The sequence below is a fragment of the Festucalex cinctus genome, chromosome 7 (assembly GCF_051991245.1).
Source record: "Festucalex cinctus isolate MCC-2025b chromosome 7, RoL_Fcin_1.0, whole genome shotgun sequence".
NCBI classification, from domain to species: domain Eukaryota; kingdom Metazoa; phylum Chordata; class Actinopteri; order Syngnathiformes; family Syngnathidae; genus Festucalex; species Festucalex cinctus.
Window position 1 is genome coordinate 2,809,857 of NC_135417.1, and position 25,759 is coordinate 2,835,615.

At 38.6% G+C, this 25,759-nt stretch overlaps 2 protein-coding genes and 2 non-coding genes across 10 annotated transcripts in view; all 4 read left to right on the top strand.

Moving 5' to 3' along the window:
* cgna (cingulin a) overlaps positions 1–7,694 on the top strand; it is a 36,556-nt gene extending 28,862 nt beyond the window's left edge. For all 6 annotated transcript variants that reach the window (XM_077526357.1, XM_077526356.1, XM_077526355.1 and 3 more), the window contains 13 exons: positions 78–290; positions 801–949; positions 2,005–2,125; positions 2,212–2,424; positions 2,526–2,747; positions 2,818–3,066; positions 3,325–3,495; positions 3,582–3,743; positions 4,788–4,961; positions 5,044–5,162; positions 6,161–6,269; positions 6,365–6,528; positions 7,035–7,694. In XM_077526357.1, coding sequence (XP_077382483.1) covers positions 78–290; positions 801–949; positions 2,005–2,125; positions 2,212–2,424; positions 2,526–2,747; positions 2,818–3,066; positions 3,325–3,495; positions 3,582–3,743; positions 4,788–4,961; positions 5,044–5,162; positions 6,161–6,269; positions 6,365–6,528; positions 7,035–7,170 — 2,202 coding nt within the window. In that variant the 3' untranslated portion in view covers positions 7,171–7,694. The remainder of the gene's footprint in view (positions 1–77; positions 291–800; positions 950–2,004; positions 2,126–2,211; positions 2,425–2,525; positions 2,748–2,817; positions 3,067–3,324; positions 3,496–3,581; positions 3,744–4,787; positions 4,962–5,043; positions 5,163–6,160; positions 6,270–6,364; positions 6,529–7,034) is intronic.
* Positions 7,695–13,040: 5,346 nt separating this feature from the next.
* tuft1a (tuftelin 1a) lies at positions 13,041–25,652 on the top strand. Of its 2 annotated transcripts, none has more exons than XM_077527728.1 (12): positions 13,041–13,252; positions 18,654–18,737; positions 19,990–20,091; positions 22,719–22,805; positions 22,960–23,010; positions 23,174–23,260; positions 23,774–23,884; positions 24,079–24,302; positions 24,417–24,522; positions 24,598–24,681; positions 24,907–25,001; positions 25,085–25,652. In XM_077527728.1, exons 1-12 carry the CDS (start codon positions 13,172–13,174, stop codon positions 25,158–25,160), a joined length of 1,188 nt encoding a protein of 395 aa, XP_077383854.1. In that variant the 5' UTR covers positions 13,041–13,171; the 3' UTR covers positions 25,161–25,652. The 2 variants fall into 2 exon arrangements, with proteins under 2 accessions (XP_077383854.1, XP_077383855.1); XM_077527729.1 differs by having other exon boundaries at positions 25,088–25,652.
* Positions 20,426–20,508, top strand: trnal-cag (transfer RNA leucine (anticodon CAG)). The gene has a single exon. It is a non-coding gene; the product is annotated as a tRNA-Leu (tRNA).
* On the top strand, positions 20,687–20,769 carry trnal-cag (transfer RNA leucine (anticodon CAG)). Its single transcript has one exon. It is a non-coding gene; the product is annotated as a tRNA-Leu (tRNA).
* Positions 25,653–25,759: the final 107 nt, after the last annotated feature.

The following is a 25,759-nucleotide window of genomic DNA, read 5'->3' on the forward strand; positions in this document are numbered from 1 at the left end:
CATCAACACTTACATACAGTTGCAGCTTTCCTTGATGGGAGGATTATAGATATGGCATCGCCCGGGAATGTTTGCAGGACACGGTGACTCTGGAGGCCGATATGATGGAGGTCTGTCGCCTGAAGCAGAAGCTGGAGGAGATGCTGCGGCAGCGCGAGAGGGAGCTGACGGCACTGAAGGGAGCGCTGAAGGACGAGGTGGCCACGCACGATAAGGAGATCGAGGCTCTCCGAGAGCAGTACAGCGTCGACATGGAGAAACTGAGGAGCAGCATGGAGCAGGTGTCTCAGGTGCAGATCAAGTAATATTGCAAATATGCGTTGGTTGATTAATTAATTTTTCAGCTTCAATAAAGAATGACAACTCATTTTGTGTTACCATGTCAGAATTTTAGTTAATTTGATTTAATTTAATTAATTAATTTGTAAATTAATTTAATTTAGTTAATTAGTTAATTAATTTGTATATTTTTTGACAAAAAAATACTCATTTCAGTAGAAGATAATATTGCAGGGGAAGAAAACGTGCTAAAAATTGTACAAAGTTGAATAAAGCAAATCGGGTAAGGTAAAAACAAACCACTTTTGAATTTGTCATTATTTGCCTTTTCTGATACCGAAAGGGGGGGGGGAAGCAATTCAAATGAGTATTTAGATTTTTCATTTTGTGGAAAAATCACATACGCAATATCGCCCAGCCTTACAATGATTCGAAGGTTGTTGTTTTTTATCTCACACTCGGGCTTTCTCACCTGTACCTGACTTGCTAGGAGCATGATGCAATTTTCTCTCCTCTCTCAGTCTCACGCTGGGATCGAGGCTGAGCGCTTGCGTATCAATTCGTCAGTTCGTACTCTCCAGCAGCAGTTAGAGGACTGCAGGGACGAGAGCAGCCACTGGATGGAGCAGTTTCACAACACCAGGGATGAACTTCGCTCTACAAAGCAAACGTAAATTCAGAGATTTAATAGAAGCATTGCCTTGGTTTCAATGTCTGTTCTGCACATGCAGTCTAATTTGTGTATCCATAACCACCTATTCTCTTTCCTCCTACTTGCTCAATGTTTCTGCCTCTCTTTGTCAGAGAGCCACCCAGCAACCATGAAGCAGCGTGAGAGTCACTAGTTTTGCAGTTTTGTGTGTAGATATGGAAATCTGTAGTGTAGCTGTAACATCAAGGCTCACCAAACGTGAATCCATAATTTGTGACGAGAGTAAATTATGGGCCACTTCTAAACAAAAATTAAGCAACACTTTTTTTTTTTTTTTTGCTCCCATTTCTCATGAGCGGAACTCAAATGATTTAATTTTTTTCTGTGCGTGCAAAAAGACTCATTTCTCTCAAATATTGTTCACAAATCTCTAAATCCATGTTAGTCAGCACTTCTCCTTTGTTGAGATCTTCAATCCACCTCACAGCTGAAGCACATGAAGATGCTGACATGACTATTGCACAGGTGTGCCTTAGCCTGCCCATAATCAAAGGTCACTCTAAAGTGTGCAGTCTTACCATATTGTACTGGAGTGAATTGAATATTCGGCAAAGGAAAGCGCTCACTTGCACGGATTTGGACCGATATGTGAACAGTATTTCAGAGTAGTAGGCTGTAGGCCATAGGCAACAAAAGTGTTGTGTTTATATTTTTGGTCAACATAATTGAGACCTTTGTTTGAAATTATTTTGTCAAAGACTGTGGATCGTTTTAAATGTTGTCTGTTTAAATCTTCAGTGTGTTGACTCTTAGCATGTGTTGTGTTGTGTGGATGCTCTTCTGTTTGAATGTATTTACCTTCAAAATTACATTTACTGTAGACTTTGTCTGAAAAGACCTGTTCAGTGAAAACAGGGAATGTTGAGTCCGTAATGACTACTTGATCATTAACTCACATTATGTAATTTGATCCAACAGACGCTAATCAAACAAATGATCATACATACACTACTTACATATACACTATCATGCAAAAAATATGAATAGATTATTTTTATATGTTCACATTTAAGACTCCTGCAAACGCGACTGGAGAAAGAGGAGAGTGAGGAGGAGCTGAAAGAACTCCAGGACAAAGTGAGCACTATGAAACAAAAGATGCCGGACCCCAACCAGACACAGACTCTAAGTCAGGTGCAGGAGCGCACTCACACACGCTGAGGTTCACAGGCGTCGAAAACGAGAAATACAAGCATCATGTTGGTCATGATCTTTTATAGGAGCTTGAGCGACGCAGTGCTGATCTACAGAAGGCAAAATCAGAGGTGGCGAAGCAAAGGACGGAATTTGACAAAAAGGTGATGGAGATCATCTCGGTAAAAAAAGCTCATCAGGAGCAAGAGGCAGAACTAAAATATGAGATTGACCGGCTGAAGAACCAGTTGCATAGGGCCAAGGATGACTTTGCCAAGGCCCAGGAGAAAAACAAAAAGGTTAGTTTGCCAAAATGAAACCCAAATGACAGACTGTATGCTCGGTATACACTCAAATCATTTGTTTCTATATTCTCTTCCCTTGTTATTCTGTCCCACAGCTCCCAGACCCATCCACCATCTCAGAACTGGAGCAGAAGCTCAGTGAAGCACAAAATGAAGCCAGCCAGCTCAAAGAAAAACTGTCATCCACTGAGGATGAACTGGAAGCCAGTAAAGCCCGCTTGAGTAGATCTCAGGCGGACCTTCAGTCTTTAGAAGATACCCAGAAGGAACAGACTGAGTCCCACACACGTCTCAAAGACAAACTATCTCGGTTAGAGGTAAGAGCTCCTTCTTAAAGGCTAAAATCAATCAGAACGATTGTGCTAAACTCAACTGCGGCATCTTCAGGCTCAACTGCTGACCACCAATGCACAGAGCTCGGAGACTGAGCTCGCCCTCCACAACGAGGTGAGAGGCCTGAGAACCGAGCTGGATGAGGCGAAGCGAAAAGCCTCCCGCCTGACACAGGAGCACCGTGAACTCAGCCAGCGTGTGGAGGATGCTGAGAAAGATAAGGAGGAGCTCAAGCAGACCATCAATCAGATGGAGGAGCTCAAACGACAGCAGGAGAGAGCTCTGGAGAAAATCAACAAGGAGGTAGGAAGAAGGGACAAAAAAATAAAGGTGTTCCTTTTATTCAGGACTTTTTTTATAATCAAATATCTTGATTTTTCCCCCCCCAATTTCCCACACATTTACTGTGATTATCTTGACCAAAATGTGATATTGTTGTGTACTGTTACTCTGCAAACCGCACTGCTCCAGAATGCTCGCTAGTAAACACAAAAGCACCAAAATAATCCCCTTTTCATCCCTGCTTTGCCCTCTCTCTCCCCCCTCTTGTCTCGCTGTCAGTTTGAGTCTCTCGCCGAGTCCTCCAGAGGCGAAGTGCAGGGTCTCAAGGTTCAACTGGAGGAGCAGAGAGAGCGCGCACGCAAAGAAATGCAGGAGGTGCACCGACACGGTAGCGACGCTCAAACCGAACTGGACAGAAGTCACACAAATCTGAGGCGACTGGAGGAGGAGGTGGGCGCCAAATACAAACGAGTCAAAAGCGTGATGAACAGTGAGTTTGGCGTGACCGTGCCTAATCTGACTGCGACTCCGCACAGCTGTCACGACAGAAGAAGGAGCTCCTGCTCGCGTGCGAGGAGAGGGACAACCACCAGCTGGATAAAGAGATGCTCACCAACAGACTGCGCCACCTGGAGGCAGCGACTGAGGCGGACAAGAACGCCCTCAACGAGAAGACCAGGGAGATTCGTATCCTGGAGGTAAAATATGTGCATCTGTTTGTTTCTCTGTTTGGGATGCGAGGGTATTGAAGCATGCAAAAAGAGAATATAAACAGTGCTAGTGGGAGAAGCCATATGGGGGCCTCAAGCTACCATTTTCAGTGTCACTTAGCTGGAATGCAAGAACTGATTTGACCCCAGCCTCATGAATTGGGTGCAAGGTTATTTTAATACTAAAACAAAAGAAGAAACTAAAACTAAAATTCAAAAAACAATTTCGTTAATGAAATAAAAACGAAAATGCTTTTAAAAAAACGAATACTAACTGAAACTACCATTTTATGTTTACAAAACTAACTATAATTTATAGCAAAATTGCCCTTCGTTTTAGTCTTTAGGAATTAATTTAATGTGTGAGCCTTTGGGGATGATTTTAAGTAGATTCATTTTGATATTAACCGAGAAAAGGACGTTTGAAAGTGTCACACTGACGTGTCGTCATTAAGCAGCAGCCAATAGAAAAGCACCATCAGATGATGTCGCTCCCATAGTGTTTTTTAAATATTGCACACAATACACATTTAAAAAAAACAAAGAATTTATTAAATAACTAAAACTAACAGAACCACCCTGAAAACTAATTAAAACTAACTAAATTTAAAAAACAAAACTCAAAACAAAATCAAAACTAGCTTAAATGAAAAACTCTTTTTAATTATATTAACCCTGATTGGGTGACTGTTTGCATTAAAAAAAAATTGAGTTCGGTACAGATGTGACAAGGAACATCTCCTGACTTTTGATGTTACCTCAACAACTGTAATAATAATTCTAAATCAGGGGTTCTTGCTTGGTGACAGTTTGACGTCACATCTGATGAGAGTTCAACTTCAATTTTTGATTCATATTTACCTCCAAACTTTTGGTAGGTATTAAAGTTATAAAACCCTAGTAGCATTCCAATTTTAATGTTGTAAACCTCTCTGGAAGTTTGGCAACTTGTTGAAAATTGAACCAGGCAGAACATGACATTTCATATTTTTAAGAATAAACATAATAGAGATGTGTCATCCTCCCTTTCAGGACAAACTGAAGCGCTTTGAGCTGGACCTGGAGGAGGAGAGAAGCAGCGCGGAGATGTTGACAGAGCGCGTGTCCAGAAGCAGAGACCAGATTGACCAGCTGCGTTCTGAGCTCATGCAGGAGCGCTCATCGAAACAGGACCTTGAGTTGGACAAGAACGCCATGGAGAGACATGTGAGTCCATGTTTAATGTCAACAACTTTGGTTTTTGCTGTGTGTGTTGTTAGACTTGACTTATTTGGTTGTGTCGCTACAGCTCAAGGAGTTGAGGGGTCGTCTCGCCGACATGGAGGGCCAGTCTCGCTCCTCAGCTGGGGCCTCTCAGCTGGAGAGCAAAATCCAGGAGCTTGAGGAACGTCTCCGCACTGAGGACAGGTACTGTTGTTTGTCTAGTGATCAAAAACGGGTCAACATAAAAAGAGATCCTTGTAAGTTGAATCAGTTTTTCGTAACACTTTGTAAGACATGACACGTAACTTTAACCACATCTGATTTCTAATATTCTTAGCTGTCAGTCAAATGTAAATAAGTAAACCACTGATATAATATCACCCCTCCATTATATCTTGGACTGGTCGCCAGTCATTTACAGAGCACATAATGTAAAGACCGACAACCATTCAGTTTACCTATAATGCGTGTTTTGGGAATGGAGGAAGCCGGAGTACCTGGGGGTGAAAAAAAAACATGCAAGCATGGAGAGAACTTGCAAACTCCACATAGGCGTGTCTCAGTCGAAATTTGAACCAGGACTGCTCGACTGTGAGGCAGACGTGCAAACCGCTATTACAACGTGCCTAATGGGAACTAATGAAATTTTAATTGAGCCTTTCCAGAGTGATCCTAAAACTCTACAGACCATTTTTAAAATGATATTCTAAACAAGTCAAGTGTAAAAAGTTAACCACTGATGTAATGTTAATGTTCTATCCGTGAAACACTATTTCTGGTAACAAGCGACATCTCCTCTAGTTGCGAGACAGTCACTGACAAACACTTTACCTAATGCTATGTCATCTTAACTTAGAGAAGGAAGATTTGAGGCCCAAATAGGATAGAATTTCTTTAGTTTTCCACCAAGGAAATCTTTCTTACTCTTCTATATAGTTAAAGTATTGTGACACCTGGCCAATAAACCCACAGGAAATGGAACTGGAGGACAATATGGAGTTGTTTCATCTTTTTAAGACATAGTAGATGTTCTGGAGTGTTTTTTTTTTTTTTTTTTTTATCCATGCAGGGGAGCAATTTTGGCCTCAGGTCTCAGTTAAAGTTCATCCCCAAGGTGTTCGATTTCTTCCTCACCAAACTTATCCAAACATGCCTCTAAAAGGTCCTGAGGATCATTGTTGCCTCTCTGTCCACTTCTGAAGGGAGAAGAATTCACTTTTGGCGTCCCAGCGTCGTCTGGAGAGGAAGCTTAAAGAGTTGAACATGGTGCTGGACGAGGAGCGAGAAGCGCACACGGAACAGAAGGACCAGGTCGGCGCATTTTCAATGTTTACCGATACTTGCGACTCAGGGGGTGAGCGCTCATCAGCTGTCCACCCGGCCCACTTCCTTTTGTGGCCTTGCAGCTTTCTCTAAAAGTGAAGGCTCTGAAGAGGCAGGTGGACGAGGGCGAGACGGAGTTGGAGAGGATCGACACGCTGAGGAGGAAGGCTCAGAGGGACATGGAGGAGCAGACGGAGCTGAAAGAAGCCTTGCAGTCACGGGTCACCGCTTTGGAAACGGAACTCAAGTAAGCCTTACCTTTTTTGGTACCACTTACCTCAACAGGTAGTTACTAGCGGGTGTGTTAAGCAGCACAATACACAGCACCTCTTTGCGTCATGATAGGTGAAATCACATGTGGATGACGCCGTCACCCATACCTTTATTGTGGCGTACACTCCTCACACACTTGGAAGACATTTTCAGCGTGTGTGATGTCTTTCACAATGTGCTTAAAACCTTTTCAGCACATGCCGATCTAGTTGCATTACTCAGAAAGCCTCAGGGAGCATTTCTGGATCATGTTTGAGTGTAGTTTCTTGCCATGGCCACCAGAGGGAGGTCTGCCAATTCCCTGCTTAGAATAGAAAGTGGAAGCTCAAGGACATCCATGCATCCATTTCGTGCATCACTTAAAATAAAACCAAATACCGATTATTCACACTAATGCTCATACTTAAGTACAAAGTAAATAAATTATACAGGAGGCTGCTGTAGAAATCTAGAACTCAAATGACTGATTCGGCGTTGCAGACGGAAAACCAAGGCCGCCATGCGTCCCGCTTTGGACTCGTCTGCACTCAGCTCGGACGATGACGACAGCATTTACGACTCGTCCACCATCACGTCCATCCTCACCGAGGGCAACCTCCAGACCAGCTCCTGTTAAAAGCAGCATATAGCACACGTTTTTGGCCGAGTTGGCCGAGGGTATTAATGGTATAGCAGTTGCACTACACACCAGGAAGGGAGTGTCATTAAGGTTAGTGGGGTGAGCGTTCGCCACATGGGAGTGAATTGAAGGAAGCGAAACTTCCTGTGTGGTCAAGGTGGTTTCCTTAACAGCATACGTATGTATATGCAAGCAATATTTGGTACTGAAATAGACTGAAAATGAACCGTGAACACTGTTGCTGCTTCACTATCTTTTCTTTTTATAATTCTTTTCAATTGAATGCAAAATAACAGCCAGTGCTGCACATTTTCTATGCATTCCTTTTATATAAAGTCACACAACACGATGCCTTAAAACAAAGATAATAATCAGGACAATTTTTTGTAAATGTCTGTATTTAACATGCCTTAGATTAATTTTGTATCCAATTTGAACAAATTACTACGGAAGGACACTTGCTGCAATGTATTGTTTGTTTCATATGTCAAATAAAGTATTAATATAGGTTTGTACTTTAATTGTGGGGGTCGTCAATGTATCACAATGCTGTTATTGCTGTTCGGACAAATATTTCTCAATGTTGCTCTCTTTTGTATTGCCTTTTATTAAAAAAAAAAAAAAAAAGTTCATTCACTAAAAATGTTTAGTCATTTTTCCATTACATAGTAATGGTAATTGTGTGTCTTTTTGGACATTTTTTGCATATCTGCGGTCATTTGATGGGATTACGCATCCACTTACAGAACTCCCTCCTACATGTGGGATGTGTAAACTTTTTAGGAAGCGCTCACTCAATGCACAAAGGATTCACCGTTTAAATAAAAAAGAAAAAGAAAAAAAGTTCAAAGCATAAGCCAGGAAGATTTTGAATTCCTGGAAATCAATTTCTTTGCCCTGCCGGCTTGCTTGACAGTTAAAGCTAAAATGTTATTTATCTGTATAGTCTAGTAGTTTGCGCCAAGAACCAAGTTGCAGTCTCTCTTTCGGCCCCGCTACCTAATGGCTCACGTGACCTGCTGGTTGCACACCACTTTCCGACAGGACCAATTGTACTGGATCAGGTGTTGCTAACGATGCTATTGCAGGGCATGTTTGTTATCCAGGTCTGACATTGCCGCTGGCAGAACTATCAAATGTCACCCAGTGTTGACAGTCTTATCACGTTCCAGTCCACCTCGTCAGTAAGCTGCGATGTGACAAGGCAGCTTCTTGCTGAGTGTGTCTTTTTTTTTATTCATGTCAAAAACATTTATTCCAGGTTGTAAGCCTTTGAGTCACATTTTCACACGCTGGGTCAGAAACACTGATGCAATGATGATGGTTATATATTACATCATCTATGCAATGTTGTGTTATAAATAAATGAGAGCAATATAAATATTTTAAAAAACTGCTAATGTGAACTATAACCTGCAATTAAAACAAAACTATTTTGTGTGGATGCTTAAGTGTCGACACCCTCCAGGTCATTCTGTTGGCTTGTTCCGCTTACAGGGCATTCGACTTTGGAGGTTCCACTGTATTGTGCTGTTTTGTTACATTCTCTTATCTCCTGCTGCAGGATTGCTTCCGTTCATCATGATTGGTACACATGGTCCGCAAACACTTTCCTTGTTCTGCTGTCGCCTTTTAGGGGAGACGTGTTCATCCACATGATTCTCATCCAGCTCTGCTTTGTTGTTCAAACTGATACTTTTTTTTGTTTGTTTTTTTTGGTGGGGGGGGGGGGGGGCTTATTTCTGTTAACCTTGCTCTCGCAAGATGAATTCTCGCGGTATTTGTGCGTTCACGCAGATAACCGCCATTCCGAACCGCTGTTGTTTCGGACCAATCACAGAACGACATATTGTTTGGGGGGCGGGATATGCAACTGTGACGAAACCAGGAAGCCAGCGCCGACGCAAGGGCTAACAAACAAACCCAAAATGGACGAATGGACGCTACAGTTAATTCTGTTCTCGCAGAATTACTCACCGTTTCCTTGTTGAATGTTGAACAGCGAGAGGCGCTTGGTGCATTTCTAGTTGGTAAGATGTTCGTGCCTTTTCCCCCTTTGACAAGAACGAACAGGAAATTTTCACCCGTGGCCGTGATTGGTTAAAACAAACGTGTAGAATGTCGCTTCGTCCAATCAGCTCGAATTAGTGTACATAATGTCCCGCCTTTTCCCGACGAAATTAGTGTGGAGAGCTTATTGCCAGGTTATTGTTCTGTGATCATGACCTGCAATGTTCACACCTTACTTAACAAGTACACACAGGAAACTGCAAGGAAGCAGGTTGAGATTACAGTAATAACACAATGATTGATTCTGTTTCTTTGACAATTGCCAAAATACAAAAAACAAACAATTCCTAACTTCAATCGTTTGAGTTTTCCTATGTTAAACAGACATGAAAGGCAGCATCCTGCAGGGAGCAAGTTTCTTCTCTAGGTTCCGTACGTGTTGACTTTTTTTAAACCTCCTGTAGAGCTACAGTATTATGTGACTTTACTACAAAAAGCCACACATGTCTATTCTATGCAAAGATAAGAATATTGACGGTTATATGCAAAATTGTTGCATGTAAAGTATTCATTTTATTTAATCAGACATGGATACAAAACTATATGTAATCTCAATAATTATATATAAGCAAATACAAATTAAAATATGAATAAGTTTTGAATATGTATAAATATTATCTATGTAAAATTACAAAATCAATACACACAAAAATTAACTCATGTTTCCTTTCACCATCCCGTAAACCTAAGTACAAAAATCCACGCCCCAGAAAACGTGCCAATTCCATCACTTCCCATCTTGACATTCAAAAGTGTTGCCGATGACGTCACACTTTCACTGCCAACCGTCGATGATACTACGCCACCCATCCAGTCTGACCAAACCTGCACACTACCTGTTATGCTGGAGTAGTATAGATTATAAGTGGACATTCCTTCCGAGGGCGCGGCTGGAGTTTCCATCACATCCCTGCATGCTTTCCTAGACAATGTAAGATGCTATGTCAAACACGCAGCACGTCCACCCACCAGACTGTTTTGGAAGTTTTGTCATATGTGTGAATAGTGCACTTTGGTTGGTTGAGAGGTGTGCCCAATTGTTTGCACCAGGTGTGTGGTTTTAGGCTTGGCGTCACATGACAGTTCACATCAGTGGTATTTTTAGTTTATCTGATGATTTTGACTTTTTTTGTTTGTTTGAAGGGTTAGCTAAAAAGATGTTATTTTGTCTCTGCCTTGCGTAATATTATAGAGTAAAAGTATCACTTGTCACTCCAATGCAAGAGCTGTATAAAAAACAAATCTGTATTAATTCAATCATTCAGAAAAGAATGCTGTTTGATAATTTAATAAACTACCATCTCAAATTCGATTTTTATTTATTTTTTTAGTTCAATTCAAAAAGTGGCTCATCCTGTTTGTAATGAATTTATTGTTTACAATTTCAAGTTAGAGATCTTTTAATTTGCCTTTTAATTTATTTTGACAACCATGTTTTTATTCACATTTTTAGGTTCAATTGTACATCAGTTTTTAGCTGTTGGTATCTTTTGTTTATTGTACACATATGACTTGTTTTCCTCATTTTTATTTAAGTAGTATTAGTAGGCCTATATTATTATTATTTATTTATTTTTGTTACTTGTTCTCCAAAACACTGTTTTTAGGTGTGAAATATTCTATATATTGAAGAAACTATTAATTTAATTTTCATTATAGCTTAGAGCTAACGAAAATAACAAATTTACCATCATAATAAATTACAATATAATATCTATAATCACTTTTCGGAGAATAAATGCTCCCCTAAAAGTGATTTAATGTTTTGTATTTTAAAAGTTTAAACTTTAAATATTCAATAAACTATTGAACCTGAAACACATGAAAATAGAGTATCTTAAACAGTTGACAGCAGTGCTTCACAAATGTTTTTTTTTTTTTTTTTTTTTTTTGGTTACGTGCCTTACTTAGGCTTTACTGTATATTGTACTATCTGGTAAGTATATTTACACATTTCTCTGGTTCAATAGAAGATGGTGATGGTTTCATCGTAATCGGTGAGTCACTTGTTTCCACACTACTTCACTGTCTTCCAAAACATCAGCTCTCTGTGTGTGTTCCTCTTCTCAAATACGTTTTTGTTTTGTTATAGGTCAGGCGGTATTATTCTGAATCACTCCTGTGTGATTACATGGGAAAAAACAAACAAAAAACAGACTTTTCTGGTAACTACGCACTGCCTGCAACTGTCGGTCTTATGATGTCATTCATTTGGCTAATTATCTCAGTCTGCTCCCAGCTGCATACCTTTCACGTGAAACACTCCTCGTGAGATAATGTCACGTCTTTGAAAATATATTAATTACTCCCGTTTGCATCATTTTGTGCGTGTCGAATGAGGTTCCTCTGTGCAGCTGTTGTTTCAGTTTCATTTAATGTCATTCCCTCTTTGTCGACTGCTAATTCCATGAAAGGTCTTGAACTTTAGTGGAAGTCTGCGTCCATCTGGATCACTCGCAATCAACAGATCAAAGCTTCTTGTTGTGTTGTATTGTTCCCCAACCTGGATTCACATATTCAAAACTTTACTAATTCCCACGACTGTTTGTTCAGTTATGTTATGTTTATTCTCCTGTGGTTTCAAATTTAACTAGATTAGACTATTTTAGATTTTTTTTTTTTTTAATTCGTTATCCAAACAAAACGCCTTGATGACAAAAAAACATGCCGACCAGAAAATGAGACTAGACTTTGCCCTTCCTGTGTGCAGGTGTACTGTATAAAGGTGACATATTTTATACCACATTGTGTGGGGTTACAGTTTAACATGAGCCAGGTGCTCTGTGACTTATCAACAAACACAAGCAGGATGTGCTGAATTAGCTTAATGCAAGTGCCAGCTTTGAACACTGTGTGGTCTGTTTGAAACATTATCTTGCTGTAGGTACATCATGACAGCCAATAGAAAAGAGGTATCAAATATTTTTGCCTGGACAAAGTTTTGATAGAATTTTAACAGTGTCTCATTATTTTCCTTGTAAAGTTAAAAAAAAACAACAACAACAACCTGCATGCCTTAAATCACCTTTGCCCATTGAAATTAATGGAAACACTGTTAATCTATTCTGGTCTCATTTAAAAAAAAAAAAAAAAAAAAAAAATTAAAGAAAATAGTGTACAATGTGAAGAAATACCAAAAAACATAAAAAGAAATGTCAAGTAGAGTTATTATCTGTCTACATGTGTTGATAACATTATAACACCAATATTACTTGTTAATCTGTCTATGGCATTTCCTGTTATGTACTTATAAACATTAAGCTAGTGAACTTTAAAGAAAAGTGACTGTATGTGGTTGTTTTATGTGATGTGTAATTCTCTTCATTTGATGTTTAGGTTGACAGTAAACTTTAATAAGTGCCTATAAAAATATATAACAATGACATGCAACTATATAAGAATGAATAAAATTTAGGTTTTAGAATTTTTTTTTTTACCCCAAATATTGATTAAATAAAAAACAAAAAAATAATAAAATACTAAAACTAAAATCTAAGAATATTAGCAACATGCAAAAGTAAAAATAAATAAAAATGTTACAAAAGTGTTACAAATATATAACTAATCAAATCGAGAAAAAAAATCCAAATAAAAGTACAGGAATGCAAAAAGTAGAAATAATACATTCCAGAATCTCTTAATGTTACTTCTGCTTGCAGCCAGAATTCCTGTCTGCGTCGATTCCTCTTCCAGCCTACTCATCTCCTTATTTGGGCATCTGGTCTTAAGTGGGCGTGTCCTAGCGTTGACGCACAGAGACTTGTGTCAGGACAGACAGAAACAAAAAAAAACAGAAGCAGCCGGTGTGAAGTTCAGACCTGCACTGCACTACCGGGACAGACAGCAGCCACTGCCGGAACTCGCTTCTACCTGGACTCTTCATTTATCATTTATTGCTGATTGTTTATTTATTTATTAATATTATTAGATGAAAGACATGATGATGATGAACAGCGGGACCAGAAGTCTGTGCACAGTGGAGGACATCAGAAAACAACAATATGACAAGGTAAGCAGTGCACACAGATATGCGAATTTGAAAAAAAACAAAAAACTGTTATTAAATAATCTAAAAGTAATAACGAAGTGTAAAATAATGCTATAATACATACTAATACTAAAATACTTAAAGTATCAATACACCTGTAATGCAAATAATTTGATGAGTTGTAGTAGTTCACCAATCCATCTACTGGTATATTATTTTGTGTACTGTGCTGTATTTTTATTTATATATTAATTTTTTCTCAAAATACTTTTTTTTTTTTTTATCCAATAATGTTCCTGTAAAATGTTTATGTTAATCCTCACATGCAATTACAGCAATTAAAAAAAAAAAAATGCAGCAAAAATCTCATTTGAATTTGTTTACCATGTGAACGCAATAAAGCTGTAACGTTGACACCAAATTCAATCTGGATCCAATCCAGGTTACAAATCATTACAAATTGTTCAGGGAAACTCCCATGCGCTACATTCAGATGCTTACAAGTGTATCACAAATCTCATCCGATCAGGTTACAGTTTGTTGCGTTTTTATCAGGTATTAATCCTGATTCAGGTCACCTGCAAACACAACAACAAACCAATAAATATCTGAACATGTTAAATGGTGATTCATATGATGCCGTTTGAATCTGAATCAGATCTGGATCCAACTCGGGTTTACATTACGTCATATATGCACCGTATGATTTTGCAGGTTTTTCTTGTTAAACTGTACATCTCTCCTGGAGGTCTCGTGACTTGTGAGTGAAGAATTAGAGCAAACAGCCTTCGCCGCCTTTACATTGGCAAGCGGTGACAGCAGCACCTGTTGCGTGCGGCGTTCTTTTAACAAGCTTAGACGGCGCGCGCGCACTCAGACGTAGCGAGCGTGCTGGGAGATGATGAGTGTCCGTGCACGTCACCTAGATGGGCCTTATCGCCCCTGATGGTTTAATAATTAACCGTGGAGCCGCGCTGGGCTTTACAAGCGACACTTTTGCCTTATCTGCTCACGTCACATCATCATTGTGTTCACTTTTGATCCCATAACTGTGAATCTGGCGCGATACTTTTATTGTGCCGTAAAAGTCACATAGCGTGCGAGGGGCATCAACGCACACATGATTAGATTTGATGGGATTTTTTGCATTTCAGTCAGAGTGATGTGAAATTAGAAATGAGGAATGACGTCTGTATGCATGCTATGTGTACACTTGACAACACACAAGGTGGAAAAATATCTGTCTAGGTGTGTTGCTGCTTTTCAAAGCCAGTAACATACAATATAGGTTCCGCAATGGGGGAATTCCATTTTTTAAGTGAGCATTAGCATCATACAAGCATACCCAACCTTTTCACACTGCGCTTGGTTTTCTTGATGTGCACCGCAAGGTAGCACGCAAGGACGCATGCAAGCTTTTAGGAAGTGATTGTGGAATACCCTACTAGGAAGTAACAAGGAGACTTTTCCCCACTGGATGATCTGTTATTATTATTATTATTATTATTATTAGTGTTCTGAAATCACTCAACCAGCCCTTCTCCTATTGGATGTGTCATGATGGCTCCTGTTGAATTGAATATTGTTCATACTGTATGTCAAGATGTGACAACCACCTTATGCAGCGATGCAACACGGCTTCGGTAGCGTCTGACGCATTGCTAAGTGCAGGGTGAAAAGGCTTTAAATCAACAAATTCACCCCTTTGGATGATTGCAGTGGACATGTCATATTTGCGTGTCTAAACAAATAAAAATGCATAATTTAGATGATGTCAGCACTTCTGGTTCATGATTGCATTCTAGCGAACTGATCACAATCGCAAGTTGATTTGCATGATGTTCATGTTAATAAGGTTACATATAAGCTTGGTAAGTTTACAACACGTTACAGTCATATTATCCTGGCGTCCACTATAACAAATAAAAACATGAGATAACCCCCCCCCCCCCCCCCCAAAAAAATAAAATACAATAAAATAAAACTATGTTGTTCTTATATGGGAAAAAGAGTCAAAATCAATAAAAAAAATTTTTAAATTAAATTTAAAAAACGCATACTTTGCATTGGCGCATTTATTACGTTTTTGTTTTCTTTTTTTTCCAAAATCCAAAAAAGTTTTGGGCTTTTAAAAAATAAATATTTATTTTGTCTCCAATGTATTTCATTGAGCGTCAGTTTTAGCAGCCTGGACAAGTTTGTATCCCCGCAAATAGAGGGTATATACTATAATAGTAAAAAAAAAATACAAATAAAAAATGTGCACACATGAATAAATAGTCTACACCTACTGTAAGCACTGAAAAACTAATAAACACCAAAACTACTATCTGTGTATTGAATAATAAAAAAAAAAAAATTTATTAAATGATGTGATCTGTGAAATCTGTTGTAATAATATGTACCAAAATAAAATAATAATAATTAGAAAAAAAAATTTATTATGTGATGAGTGAAATCTGTTGATATCCGGAAAAAAAAAAAAATCATAACTAAAAATAAATAAAGAAATGATGTGATTGGTGAAATCTCGTGTAATAAAATGTCCAAAAGGGGAAATAAATAAATAAACTATACATGGGTCAACAATGGGTCAAAAACTCTTCCACTTTAATAACCTGTTAGTGTTAACCTCATTTCCTTCGTCCATTTCCTTGAAGATCAATAGCGCAGTGAGGCACAATCGAATGCTACATAATAAAAACTGTTCCTCGGAGGTCGTAAAAGTGCAAAGGTGTGAGCTGAGATTGATGCCATCTGTTCTGCAGGCGGGGAGGGACGAGAGAGAGATTTAGAAGCTCTGCCATGCGTGGAATGCAGCAGGTGCTTTTCGGGATTTCTTTCCCATAATTCAGTCTAAGCCGCCTGCCGATGCCAAAGCAGAGCACAAAGTGTCTCCGTCGCCTTTTAAAGCCTCCAGCCAGCCGGCACTGCATGTAGCTCACCATCTTTTGTGCCCTTTGTTGGCGTGCGCGCCAACCCGGGCTCACATTTCTGCCCTGTTATGGAGTCAACTGGCTCACGTTGTGTATTTACGCGTGTTTTGTTTTTCCATGCAGGTTTGTTCCACTGCTCCTTTTGTCCAGTGGAGGCTGTATAATGTTACAGCTGCTGGCATTTATGGGCATGTGTAAATAGCTTAGTGCTCTGCTTGTGTAATACCTTCCCAACAATTGTCCCACTGTTTCCTTCTCTCCCCCTTTAATTGACCCTCCCACTACCCGACAACCATCCAAATTGTATTTAGATGTAATGTGAGCATGACATGTGGAACAAAGAGGGGAATTTTTGGACTTCTGTTTTTTGTACTGTGGGAGGTCCACACACTATTTGTTATTTCAGCAGCTCCTATATTGTTCTTGCTCTGTTTTTGCTGACTACTGTTTTTTTTTGTTTTTTAATCTTCCAACATGTTTTGGAATGAAACTCAGTGGAGAACTTGTTTATTTTTGGAGCCGCTGGATGATTTTTTCCCTTTTTGCCATCTGAGTCATAATGGAACAGTCCACCACGCCCCTGAATTATAAATGGTAGTGTCCACCATCGTTACCTAACTTTTCCTCATTCACTGCCATTGACGGCTATAGAAGTCAAAAGTCCAATATTTTACCTGGAATGAGGAAAATTAAACAACTTTTTATCAAAATAATTTAATTGAAATCATTCCATATAAAAGTTGAACAAGAAATTTACCAAAATGCATTTTTGAAAGGAAACAGGGACACAGCTTTTTTTTTTTTCTTTCATTTTGTTCACAGTGTGATGTCACGATTCAAATGGAAAATTGCCCACTTTTGGTGATAAGTTATTTTATTTTTTATTTTTTTTTGGTCAACATAACTTTTTTTGCTTTTTGGCTTATCGTCACTATCTACTATCCATCCATTTTTTATAACACTTGTCCTCATAAGGGCCTCAGGTGAGCTGCAACCTATCCTGGCTGACCTCTCGACCTTGGGCGATCACAGAGACAAACAAACATCCGAGTTCACAATTTAGTCGTCAATAAACCTAACATGAATGCTTTGGAATGTTGGAGGAAGTCATTATAATAGAAGAGAAGTTGGCCTATTGTTTTGGGAATTTTTTTTTTGCCCTTTGTTCATGTGTGGGAAACACTGCCAAATACCACAAAAGTAGGTGAGCAAGTGAACATCACAATAGAAGCAGATCAATGTAGTACATCGAAATGATTGTTCAGATTTTTACTTAAACGGATACTTTACTTATTTAGCCATTTTTGGCAGTCAAATATTAATATTTTGCCGATAATAAATGTGATATTTTCATTATTTTTCATGTACAATTAGTACCTTTAAAAAGACATTTTGCAACTTGCTGTCGACTGAAAATGACATCACAAGGGCTCAGGTAACCAATCACAGCTCAGCTTGTGAATGTCACGTGACCAAAGCTAGAAAACAGGCAAAATAATAACTTTTTATTGTCATAATAGGCTAAATAAGTGAAGTATCCCTATAATGTTGCTTTAAAGTCACTAACTCCTCCGTAACTTGACTCAAATTGACATGAAGCTCCTTTAAGCTGAAAATGTCAAAAACCCACAATTAAGATTGTTCCGTCACCTGGCCAAGAAATGAGCTTGACAGCATGCTAACATACAAAAAATAGCGAACATGATGAACGGTGGAAACTGTCAACTCAAGTCGCGGCAACACGCATCAAATACCACACCTGTTAACCATAATCCACCTCATTACATATTAACTTATTTAATACATCAAGCATTTATTTCTTTGATATCAATGCACTTATGCAACAGATGTTGAGTGTGTGTTTACAGTAATAACATAGCGGGCATATTTGTCTTTGCCTGCTGTGTGTCTCCTATTTGGCTTGCAGTCAAGACACCAGCAGACTTGTTGTTTGGAATGTGTTATGTAATGTCGCTGACCTCCTCCCTCGCGTCCGCAGGACACACGCACGCACATGAGGGGCATCAATTGGGGGGGGTTCCCTGCATTAGCACACACACGCCCTTTCACTTCCCGGCTGAGGCTTTTCCTGACTTCCCTCCAGAGAACTGAAAGAAAAAGCAAGTTTGTGTTATGTCGCATAAGCTCGTTTTTATGGCTACTGTGAGGCTCGGTTGCCACGGAAACCATCTGCCCGACACGGAATCTTTCTGTCCACATTGCCAGAAATCCGCCTCTATCCTGATGACGTCCATCGCGCTCAATTTAAAGCAGACAGTTCGCCTCTGTGCAACCTTTCGATACTTTTCACTTCCCCTTCTGACGTACGCGCAACCCCGCCTCCTTCTCGCTAACTCCCTCCTCCTCTCCACTTGTACACTTAGTGACTCAGTTTCTCCAATTCTTTTTGGAAATAGTGCCCAATCGGACTCTCCATCATATAACGGTCTCTTTGTGGGTTCTCCTGCTGTTTTTTTTTTTTTCAGGAGGGGTGCAGGCGACTGCGACTCACACTGCACGACCACAACCAAGCGGGTCGCAGCAGCACAGGGCAGCAGCACAGAGATAAGGTAAGAAGACTTTTGGATGGTGTATTAGTAGATGATGTGATATTTAAAATTGTGTTGTAGTTTTTGATAACTCAACCTACTCAACCTGTCAATATTTTTGCAAGGATGATCTTTAGATGTTGGTCATACTCCACACATTGGCAGCATGATTAATGTGAATTTATTTATTGTGTTTAATTTTTCGGTATTTATTTATTTACTTACAGACGTGTGTACTTATTCATTTCCTTATTCATGTGAATTAATGTTTGATATTCTGACTTTATTTCTAATTCTGATTTTGAGTACTTTTTTACACGTTTGTTACATTAATTTATGAATTTCAATTATGTTTTGTAGATTTTAAGTATATTTTAATAATTTAATGTAATATTTTATTTTTGCACATTTATATTTATTTATTTGAATTATTTGTGTTTTTTTACATTTTAACTTGTACTTTTTAATTAATAATTACATTTAATCATTTTATATTTTTTCATCTTTTTTTACTTCACATTCTTTTTTTTACATTTATTTAATAACTATTTTTTTTATTGTTTTTGTAAGTTTTGCTTTTGTTTTTATCATATGTTATATTGTTGTTGTTGTTTTACATTTATTTATTCATTTTAATTACTTCATTTTTTTTTTACATTTTAATTTTGTTTTTATTAATGTTATTAATTTGTTTTTAATTATTATTTGTTATTGGGTTGTTGTTTTGTTTTGTTTTTTACATTTATTTGATAATTTAAATAACTATTTTATTTTTGTACATTTCAAGGTTTTACCCCTATTTTTTTTTTAATCATTATTCATTATATATTTATTTATTTATTTATTTTTTTATTATTGTTTTTTTTTTTACTTTTTTCTTGAACATTTATATTGGCCATGTATTACACATCTGCTTCCAATCAAGGGAGGTTCCCATATGTTCAGTCCACAAGACTTGTTGAGAAAGACGTCGTTCAACCAATGCAAGTGCCAAAGTTGCACCAGATTGTTGCATAACCCCTTCCCGCCTCTTCCAGTGTCCCTCCCTCACTCCCTCGTGGTGTTTCCAATGGGAACATGAAGAAATGTACCTTACCCATGACTCAACCGCGTTTCCAATTTCATAGTTTGGTCATTTTTGCTCCAAGTGTTGTTTTGCAAAATCGATCCCAAACAGGCTGCGGCTCCTCCCGGGTGATCTCATCAATGTTGAATTCATTCACGCCCATCATGCTAATGCAATGATGTGATCTAAATGTTATCTTTTCTCCAGCCTGTCGGACGTGCGTTTGCTTTGGTGCAGCCCCCCTGCGAGAGGCCGCTTCTGCCACCCGAACCAGTCAAATCTGCAGAGGAGCAAGTGGAGGTCATCAAGGTGGGCGTGACTAAATTATAACCAAGGACAAGTTTTTAAAGCAAATCTTTTAAATGTTGTCACACTTAGGGGACATGAGATCTGCGTTCAGGTTGAGGTCTCTCCTGGAGGCGTGGGTTCGAATCCCACTTCTGACAGAAGAATTTTAGCTAGCTACTATGATTGGATGAATAAATTGTCAACCGATCTACCTTTTACCAATGAAAGAACCAACCAACCGAATTAACCAAACAGTAGCAGAAAAAAAAAAAAAAAAAAAAAAAACTTTAGAACTCCTTGAAAGCTGACAGAACTAATCAACCAACTAGTGAGTAGTTATCAGTTACTTGAGTGTGTCAGGATGGCCGAGCGGTCTAAGGCGCTGCGTTCAGGTCGCAGTCTCCTCTGGAGGCGTGGGTTCGAATCCCACTTCTGACAGAAGAATTTTAGCTAGCTCCTCTGACTGGATGAATACATTGGCTATCTGTCAACCATATACCAATGAAAGAACCAACAAACCGAACTATACCAAAAAAAAGTTTTGTAAGAAAGCGCGCATTGCACGATGACAGAACTAATAAACAAACCAATGAATAGCTATCAGATACTTGAGTGTGTCAGGATGGCCGAGTGGTCTAAGGCGCTGCGTTCAGGTCGCAGTCTCCCCTGGAGGCGTGGGTTCGAATCCCACTTTTGACTCATGAATTTTAGCTAGCTACTATGATTGGATGAATACATTGTCAACCGATCGACCTTATACCAATGAAAGAACCAACCAACCGAATTAATCAAACAGTAACAGAAAATAAAAATAAAAATTGGAAGAATTAATCCTTGCAAGCTGACAAAACTAATAAACCAACAAGTGAGTAGTTATCAGATGTTTCAATGTGTCGGGATGGCTGAGCGGTCTGAGGCACTGCATTCAGGTCGCAGTCTCCTCTGTAGGCGTGGGTTCGAATCCCACTTCTGATGGCTAGCTTTTAGCTCGCTCCCCTTTTTTTATTTAAAAAAGAAAAAAAAAAAGAGTCTTACTATACATTGTTGGTTTAAAAATACCTTACTATACATTGTCATTTTTATTTAAAAAAAAAAAAAAAAAAGTTTTTTTTTTTTTTATTTGAAAAAAACGTCTTACTATACATGGTCATTTTTATTTAAAAAAAACAAAACGTTTTTTTTTATTTAAAAAAAAAGTCTTACTATACATGGTTATTTTTTATTTAAAAAAGAAAAAAAAAGTCTTACTATACATTGTTGTTTTTAAAAATACCTTCCTATACATGGTCATTTTTATTTTAAAAAAAAAAAAGTTGTTTTTTTTTTTATTTAAGAAAAACGTCTTACTATACATGGTTATTTTTTATTTGATAAAGAAAAAAAAAAAAGAGTCTAACTATACATTGTATTTTGAAAAATACCTTATGGTCATTTTTATTTAATAAAAAAAAAAAGAAGCTTTTTTTTATTTATAAAAAAAACCTCTTACTATACATGGTTATTTTTTATTTAAAAAAAAAAAAAAGAGTCTTACTATACTTGTTGTTTTAAAACTACCTTACTATACATGGTCATTTTCATTTAAAAAAAAAAAAAAAGTATTTTTTTTATTTGAAAAAAAAAAACGTCTTACTATACATGGTCATTTTTATTACATTTTTTTTTTTTTAATTTAAAAAAAAATGTCTTACTATACAGGGTTATTTTTTATTTAAAAAAAAAAAGAGTCTTACTATACATTGTTGATTTAAAAATACCTTACTATACATGGTCATTTTTATTTAAAAAAAAAAAAAACATCTTACTATACATGTAGACATTAGTAGACATGGTCGTTTTTTTTTTATTTAAAAAACGTCTTACAATACATGGTCGTTTAAAAAATGTGTTATACATTTTTTTTTTTTAAACAAAACACCTCACTATATATGGTCATTTAAAAAAAGCCTTACTAAACCATGAGCGTTAAAAAAAAAAAAAAAAAAAAACCGGCTTATTATACATGGCCGTTTTTAATTTAAAAAAAACCGTCTTACTATACATGGTCATTAAACAAATGCCTTACTACACGTTCGTTAAAAAAAAATCGCCTTACTATACACGGCCGTTTTTATAAAAAAAAAAAAAAAAAAGTCTTAGTATACACGGCCGTTTTTTTTTGTTTTTTTAAAATGCCTTACTATACATAAAAACCTGCCATGGTCGTTAAAAAACATCTTGAAAAACGCCTTACTATACATGGTCTTAAAAAAAAAAAAAAGTCTTAGTATACACGGCCGTTTTTTTTTGTTTTTTTTAAATGCCTTACTATACATAAAAACCTGCCATGGTCGTTAAAAAACATCTTGAAAAACGCCTTACTATACATGGTCTTAAAAAAAAAAAAAAGTCTTATAAAAAGCCTTACTATACATGGATGGTCGTTTAAAAAATGCCACTGGAGGTGTGGGTTTGAATTCCACTTCAGACACAAGATTTTTATCTAATTGGCCTGGCTATTGAGTGTATCTGTCTCCCTTCTACCAATGAAAGAACCAACCAAGAAATTAACCGGACAGAACTGAGCTAGCCATCCCAAAAACCACCTTTGATGAAATATATTAGAATTGATGATGTGCTCCGAATGACGTAAGCTTCCTTTGTTGTAGGTGTATCTGGAGGCCCGCAGAGAAGAAAATCATAAACAGAACCAGAGTCTTAAAATGCTGTCAGATGAAGTTTCACAGATACAAGAGGTCAGCCTCACTTCTCACTTCTCATCACTCTTCAACATTCTTTCGGTCACACGCCTGTTGGTGTTTGTGCGTCCTATTTTGAATGTTGTCTCATGTTTACACACCAAAACAAACAGACGGAAGCTCTCACACTATGTGTTTGCATTTCACACAGGTGCGGTACTGCCTCAAGACACTGAGGGAGCAAATGGCGTCGAAAAATAAGGTAGGCAACACTGGGCCGCCAGATGGCGCTGGTTTGCGTACAATATGTTACAGTCAATGCAGAGTAGCACAGAATCGCTGTTTTGTGACAATATCAATATCATTCGGCATAGTATCATGACTTCATGAACCACATATTATATCTATTATATCTCTGTGTCCAGATTCATACCAATGGCTGGAAGGTCTCATCTCCATTCAAGAAAATGACCTCTTCCGGCCAGAAAGGCGACACCAAAAGTGCTGAACAGGTGAGTTTGTTTTGTTCTACTCTAGATAATGTTGGTAAAAGTATCTCCTGACATTTCAACCCGGAGGCAGGTGAGGAAGTGAGTGTAACAACGAGACAAACAGAAGAGACGTGACTGTAATTAAATATGAGATAGGATTAAAATGAGGGTAAATATACACCGAGCACCTCCAGGGATGAGCTGCTAGTACACATTGTCCCTCCTTGAGTTTGTTTTGAGGCCCTCCCTATTGTCTCGGCATTCCACAGATGCTTTGTCCCGTCTAATGGTTTCTGTCTTTATCATTTAAGCCGTGTTTACTCGTATTATTTTTGCACCGATTATCCCATTAGCGTTTCACCGAGTCACAGCACACGGCTGCAGAAAATAGGAGCAAAACGGGTTGCGATTCAGTGACGCACAATAACAACACACGCCTGGTTTCTCCCGGGCTGAACCCACGGCACACGCTCGCCTGAGAGGATTTCACATGACATCATCGCACAAGTATTCATGTTGCTGTCTGTCTATCAGGAGGCGGACGACGAGGCGGAGAGGGCCAAGCTGAGAGAAGTGAGCAAGCGTCTGTACGCTCAGCTGCAAGACGCCGAGAAAAAGCACCAGGAGGAGAAGGAGAGACTGCAGGTGACTTGATAATTGTATACATCAAGTATCTGGTGCACTGTTTCCCACACGTTTAATTGAGACGAGACAATATAAGAGTAAAAACTCCTTAGTCAGTCGCAGTATATCCTTTTGTGTGTTTTGTGTGTGCCTTCATTGGGTATTGGGAGCGCTGTTCATGTTGTACCACTAAATCCCCGCTACATCTTCTTCAGGCTGAAGGCAACCTGCTGAAGGAGCGTCTGAGCGACCAGGAGGACAAGCTGAAGAGCACGAAGGAAGACTCCAAGAAGAAGGACCAGCGCATCGACGAGCTCCAGAGGTTACTGGGCGGCATGGAGAAGGAGAGCGCCACCTTGAGGGAGACCATCCGCGAGCGAGAGGAGGAACTCCTCGAGCTACGACGCTTCCGGGAGGAGGGCGCCAAGGGAGATCAGAGGTTAGAATGGTTACTGAACGAGAATTTGGACAAAATGAAATTGTAGTTGTGACAAAAATCACTTGTAGTTGTCAACATCACTCAATCCTCAATCCCATGTGTGCATCTGTTTAGGGCAGAGGAGTTGGAGAAGGAGGTTGCCATTCTCAAGGAGAAGATCCACCATCTGGACGACATGCTGAAAAGCCAGCAGAGGAAAGTCAGACACATGATCGAACAGGTGGGAGTGACGAGCCGTACTTAGCGGCTTCTTATTTGCGTCAAGTGTCTGATCCTCTTGTTTGCTCGCCTTCAGCTTCAGAACTCTCGCATGGTGATCCAAGAGCGCGATCGCGTCATCAAAGAGTTGGAGGAGAAAGTGGCTTTCCTGGAAGCTGAGGTAAGAACGCTTGTCTTCTTCTGCCCAAAAACAAAAAAACATTTTAGTTTATTGTTTTGGATTCAAAGAGGTGATGGAATGTGAATGGCTCAAATAAAATCCACCTTTCTACCAAGGGAGGGGATACTACTGGATGTGAAAGACAAAATGGAGCTATTGTGTGTTTTGAGGAAGCTGGCTTTATCTATCTCACGTTATCTGACGCGTGACCTCGTCTGTGTGCAGAACCGAGAGATGCACGACCAGATGGACTACTTCCTGGGAGAACAGAAAAGCAGTTCATACCTTTCAGCCGAGAAGAACCCGAAGATTGTATACAGGTAAATGTCATTTTGCTACATACAATATTGTCTCACTTTGTTGCACTTTTTTTCAAAATGTATTTGTCTTATTCTTACCTTAGCAGCAAACCGTTCAAGTTGTCCACCTCCTCCAACAAGCCGCTCCCGTTCATCAAGGTCATCGAGATCAAATCGTGAATCTCATAAGGCGCACTGAAGCGATTTTTGCATGTGGACTGAAACCAAACAGCAGCTCTAAAAGACCACCTTGCGTTCATGTGGCGATATCCGAGCTGAGCTTTCACTACGTTTGCCCTCTTGAAGGATGCACTGCACTCGTTGTCCTCTACATTACCGTTAAACGTTTAACACATTTGCGCAAAGTGCGGCAGGCTTTTAAGTAGACGATAACTGTTTATAAACAGTAATGTAGCATCAGCATCTTTTATGTCTACGATCACTTGACTGTGTAGTATGAAACTTGACTATAAACGATATGGTAAGCACTTAATGAAACTTTTGAAGATGACAAAACTGCATCATAGAAGTGTCATATTTTTCCTATTTTAAAGCATTTCAGTTTGCTGTCGTGATGTAAATGTGTTCTCATGAATGTTCTTTCAAGTTTGAATTTTCTAAAAAGCTATCTACTTTGTTTGTTTGTTATTAAAAGCTTTTGACTAATTAGAAGTCTTGCTGTTTTTTTTTTTTTAACCCTCCAGGACTTCAACCTTAACATAAACATACTTTTAAATATCCCAAGGATCAATAATTACAGACATGTTTTTTTCGCCAAA

Coding starts and splice junctions, on each gene's coding strand:
- tuft1a (XM_077527728.1), top strand. CDS start 13,172: ATGAAAGACATGATGATGATGAACAGCGGGACCAGAAGTCTGTGCACA. Junction 23,261..23,773: donor ACACCAAAAGTGCTGAACAG/GTGAGTTTGTTT, acceptor TCTGTCTATCAG/GAGGCGGACGACGAGGCGGA. Junction 24,303..24,416: donor GGCGCCAAGGGAGATCAGAG/GTTAGAATGGTT, acceptor GCATCTGTTTAG/GGCAGAGGAGTTGGAGAAGG.